The sequence below is a fragment of the Octodon degus genome, unplaced genomic scaffold (genome assembly GCF_000260255.1).
Source record: "Octodon degus isolate 3935 unplaced genomic scaffold, OctDeg1.0 scaffold00008, whole genome shotgun sequence".
Lineage (NCBI taxonomy): Eukaryota > Metazoa > Chordata > Mammalia > Rodentia > Octodontidae > Octodon > Octodon degus.
This window is the reverse complement of record NW_004524584.1, coordinates 29,385,391-29,390,717: the sequence shown is the minus strand read 5'-3', so window position 1 is coordinate 29,390,717 and position 5,327 is coordinate 29,385,391. Positions and strand designations below refer to the sequence as shown.

Below are 5,327 nucleotides of genomic sequence, written 5' to 3'. Positions count from 1 at the left end.
GGCCGGGCGCTGCGCACTCGCGTCGGGAGCCGCCTCTCGCCCGCCGCGCTCGCCCGCTCCCCGCCGGCATCCCCGGTCCGGCGGCCGCGCTCAGACAACAAAAGCGGAAGATGCTGCGGTCGGGCAAGGTCAGGACCTCGCCCTGAAGCCGGGCGGCTGCGCGCTCGCCTTTCCCCAGCCTGAGCAGCTTCGCCCGCGGCCGGTGCATGTTCGCCAGGAAGCAGTCGGGCGCCGCGCCTCTCGGTGAGTCTCGGCCGGGCCGGGCCGGCGCGTCCTCGGCTCGGCGCGGCGCCGTCCTCCCCCTCCTCCTCCGCCCTCTCCTCCCCCTCCTCCTGCTCGCGCCGCCGGGTGGGGGCTGGTGCTCCCTGCGAGCACCTCTCTGGCCGAGCTGGGGTCCCCTCCGGAAGACAGCTGAGCCGGAAGGGGATCCGGGATGCGTGGTTTCGCTGAAGCTGGTCGGCGCGCTCCCCTCCCTGCTACTCAGCTAGCTCCCCGGAGGAGGCGTATATAGGACAGCACCGGCGGTGCCGCTCCCCGCCACCTCGAAAACATACCCGTTGCATTCATGACGTCCCTGATATACGGGGGAAGATGCGGTGGGGGTGGGGAGGGCTTCCCTCCGGTCTTTTGCCCTTATGTTCAATGTCATTACAATGTTTGGCTGGAACAAAATGGAAAGACTTAGGCGTAGAGGTCCAGGGCCGACTCTTCAGTCTCCCGCTGCTCGCCAGATCCGGAGAACCTTTGGGCTATATTTAGCAGTTTCCGAGGGCGCATTTTCAGCCCGATTCGCAATTCTGTGGGGCTTCTGCCCTGACAATAGATAGTGAGGCTCTGGGAAGCGCCCCCTGAAACCAGGTTTGGAAGGCGGTGCGTGTGCACGGGAGGACCGCGATGCGATATTTGGGTGGTTCGTAATTAATGGCTGAAAGCAAAGCTGCTTTTCTTCGCGCCGACCTTCCTCTTCTTCTGGAAGTGTAATGCGTTTTTATCGATTGCTACTCAGCAGGTTTGAGACACTAAGCTCAGAATTAAGTCACTGGAGAGGTGGTGCAGCCTCCGTGGTCAGGGAGGCAGAGAAAACAGACATCGCGATTTGGGGTGTGCGGATGTGTGGCTCTCACAAAAGAGCAGCTACTTGAAAAAGCCCAAAGTTGTGTCTTACCGTGTGTGCAGGGGGTGACGAAGGGAGTGGGAGGTTAGAAAATAAACGGCAGGTTGTAGTTGCAAGGTGTCGTGTGTTCCTCAGCCCAAGCCATTTGATTTGCTTTCGTTCTGAAAAGGTGTTACGAACCTGATGTCTGATGTTTTCCACCAAGCGTGTTCGCTCACAAAAGAGATCCGTTATCATCCTAACGTCAGGGCCCGTGGCCACAGACTTGCACTTCTAGAGTCTATGTACTTGGATTTTTCTGCAATGACTTCCATGAAAATGGGGAGGTTTTAAAACAGCCTCCCTAAAAGCAGTGAGTTATCTATCGCATGTGCATCCTTCTGCTAATGGGAATTCAGTAGACCTCTGCGGGTGGGCTTTCACCTACCTAAACTGAAAGGCTTCAGAGCCAGACTAATTCCAGAATCCCACGGAGAAGTGTTTGCTGTGTGTGTGTTGGGTGGGGGGTGGGGGGTGATCCATGAAGAGTAGGCAGGTGGGGTGAACATCCTTGCCTGGGGACCAGATAGATGCTTTAGAGCGCCCCAAATCCCTCTCCTTAGTGTGTCCGGCCACATACAGAATTCATTGTTAGTGTCACTGGGAAAAATGCTAAGTGGTCTGGACCTTGGAAGGTCTCAGGGCTTGAATGAAGATGATTATGTTCCGAGTTAGCTGTTGAAATTTGGGAGGCCTGTAATTAAACTAATAAGGGACCACTGTTGCAGAAAGACTGAAGGGTCTGTGGGGCTCGGTTCACTGAGCACCGTGATTTGTTTTACCAGCACTGCTTCAGTTTCACCTTATTCTCTTTGAGAGAACTTTTGCATTCTCTCTGGACACACCGTTTTGAGCTTCACATTGTGTTCACATAAAATGTCTTTCAAAAAGAAGCATTAAAGATGAAGTGGATATGCACTTGTCTGCCCTTTTCCCCCTTCTGATTCTGCTCTTTCCGTTTTAAATATGATTCTCGAAGCACTAGTTGATACTGCCTCGTGCCTCTGTGTGTATCATAGGTACAAGCAACAGCAGAGAAGAAGTACGCGGACTGTGTGTGTGGGGTTATGCTACTTTGTGGGCGCCCAGTGGTAGCACGTGATTGAATGGCAGCTACAGAAGCACGTGAGGTCATTGCTTTAATAAAATTGGCATTATTTTGTGGAACAGAGTTATTTACCTTGGCGTGTGTGTTTGTGTAGTTGTATAACAGAGTGATTATAGATGTCACTAATATTTTCATTGCTTGTAATAAAAGTCAGGCACTATTAAATTACAGCATTTCTATCCCCATTGCATCTTTCACAATAGAATAGAAGCCGGTTTTTGCTCCCAGTGAATTGGTTCATTGGGGAGAAAAAAAATTGAATTCAAATATTCTTAGTTGGGAGGTACAATTGATAGTTTTGCTAAATAATTTCTAGGGTTCAGATCACTTTCACAATGTCCTCTGAAATTTAAAATGAACTTACATTATCCTCAAATGTAGTATTAATTTTGGCGCATAATTGAGTGCATAGTGCCTTTCCTGAAAATGTTGGGGAATTGACTATTTTCTGGTATGGTTTTTCTAAGTTTTCTTTTACATGGTGGGCATTGACGTGAAATTGTTCAAGAGTTTTGAGGAGTAATTTTATTAAGTTGTCCTAATGTAAGACAGCATTAACGCTGCCTTTGAAATAATTTATTCTAATTTGTGGATAAGGTCAAGCATACTTTCTATGGATCAATATATTTCATTGTAGCAAGCCAATTTAAAGTGGAAACTATTATATTTCGGATTCCTTCAACTTGCCTCTTCCGTGTCTACCTACAGAAGACAGAAATAGTCTTTTCTGGGTGTTCATGTTTGTAAAATTTACTTTGAGTTCTTCTTCTTTTTTCTTTTTTTTTTGTGGAACCAGGGATTGAACTCAGGCCTTTATGCTTGCCAGTCAAGTGCTTATTCTACTGAGCCATCTCCCTGGCCCCTTATTTTGACATCTTTAAAAAAGATTTGATGGTGCTAATACACTTCTAACAGCCCAAGTTTCCATTTTAAAAAGCTCTCACACATGTAGAAGTGAGGACTCATAGTGTTACGAGTACTCATTTGGACTACGGATCACTTTTAAGTTGCGTTGGGTGAGGATGTGGCCCAGGGAGCCTCACTGGCTGATGTGCATGTGAACAGCACATTTATCTTTTATTTATTTTTTTCTAATTTTATTTTGAAGAGTAAAAACAGAAGCAAGAACAAAAATCAGGAGCAAAGGCAGAAACAGGGTAACATTCATCTGTACATGTTATAAATTTTCAAAACAAAAACAGCTGATTAACTATGGATGATATGTTATCTATTTTTATTATGAGAAGCACATTTAAAATGCAATTGGCAAACCCTCACGCAAAGGCAGATCCTTCGTTGGCCTTCCCGTGGGTTTTGTTCATTCCTATTCCAAAGGTGCTCACTTAAATTTCTGGGCACTGGGAAAAAAGAGCTGGCAACTCAAATGTCTCTTTGGCTCACAATTTCTGCAGGTTCAGTCCATGGTCAGGTGGCCCCAAGGCAGCAGTGGAAGGCAGAAAGGCCCGGTAGAGGCAGGCAGAGAGGAGGCAAGACAAGTACTCAAGAGTGTGTACGCAGGGTCGCCTCTTAGTGACCTGCCTCTCTGACCAGATCCTGCCTCCCAACTGAAATCCCAGTTAGAAACCCGCCAACAGGTCAATCCACTGCAGAGTCTAGCTAGTCCCCCCAGGATCTACACCTTTCTGCAACTCTACCTCTCGATACACAAGACATTTTAGATGAGCTATCACAGGTGTTCTCAGGGCTAGGACACTTGCTGACTGTGGGCTGTGCTGCATTGTTGCTTATGTAAAAAATATGAATGCAACAGTTCAAGTTCATGATACTTGTTGGTAGCTTCAAGTTGATCTCATAATATGCCAAAGCAACAGCTTTTTACATTACTATAAAGTATTAAACATGTCATAGATAAATAGTTTCTAGCACAGTGTCTGCCAATACAGCCTACTGATTAATAAACTGCCTGGTTGGGTTTAATGAATCCAATTATATTCACAAACAGTACCTCCAACACAGGAAACACAGAAATATTTTATCATCCTGTGATTTTAGTTGAGTAAACGTTAAGATTCTCAACCAAAATGTGTATTGATGACGCCTCCAGTTGTTTATTGTTTGATTGCATAGCAGTTAAATGTAATTTCAAGCTCTGTGTGATGGTTAATTTATTTGTAGGAAATATCTTAGCGATATTAGGATGTTGAAATTTTATCATTCTTGTATCAATTAATTTTTGACAAACCAGAAATAATGAATGAATTCTATGATGCTTTGTAGAAGATTTATATCTTGGACATTTACCTGTATTCTCTGGTAGATATTTGCAAAAGAATAATTTTATATTTTGTTCCTACGCATTGCATATTCTAACATATTATGATTTTATATAAATATAAATACACATACATTGAAAAGCACAACCCAACTTTTTGTCCTCAACTCTAGCTCTGATTTTAAATGATGCTTATTGAGAAAATCTCAGTAATATGATACAGTTTTGCCTGCTGCTTCCTGAGCTTACGGAAATGCAGAAAGAAAAATGGCTTTAACTGCATCTCGACTCTCTCTCTCTCTTCTTAGCTGTGTAACCGTAAACACATGCAATCTGCAGATGTTAACTCAGGTTCTTCAGGTGGGTCCAGGAAGAGGGAATATCTCAATATGTAAATGTTGTCTTCATGATAAAAGACATGCATGAATAAATGTTTTGAAATATATAAATTTTTAGACTAGTTTACTGCCCTCCCTAAGGAAGAGTGTTAAGATGTATTGCCTCCCTATTGTGTTGCAATATTGCTTTTTTTTGGTATTTAGGGAAGGCTCTACAGGGCGTTCAGGGTCTCGCTACTAGATCGGACTCGTAGAGATCTGCCTGTTTACAGCCTCCCAAGTGCTGGGATTACAGGCGTGCACCACCATGCCTGGTTTCCGTGGTAAGAAGAGCATGCCAGCACGGTGTGTGGTACTAAGGATTGGACCCGGGTCCTTGCACTCACCAGGCAGGCGCTTAGACCCCTGAGCTGTCTCCCCAGCCACAGTATTGTTTTATTGTGTCAATTCTTCTACAAAAATACCAATTTTAAAATTCTGAAATATACCATACTT

General features: G+C 45.1%; 1 protein-coding gene across 1 annotated transcript in view; it reads left to right on the top strand.

The window, feature by feature from the left end:
* The first annotated feature begins 139 nt into the window (after nt 1–139).
* The window catches only part of Ctnnd2 (catenin delta 2), a 927,345-nt gene continuing 922,157 nt past the window's right edge, over nt 140–5,327 (top strand). Inside the window, exon 1 of the mRNA XM_004625202.3 lies at nt 140–243. Coding sequence (XP_004625259.2) covers nt 207–243 — 37 coding nt within the window. The 5' untranslated portion in view covers nt 140–206. The remainder of the gene's footprint in view (nt 244–5,327) is intronic.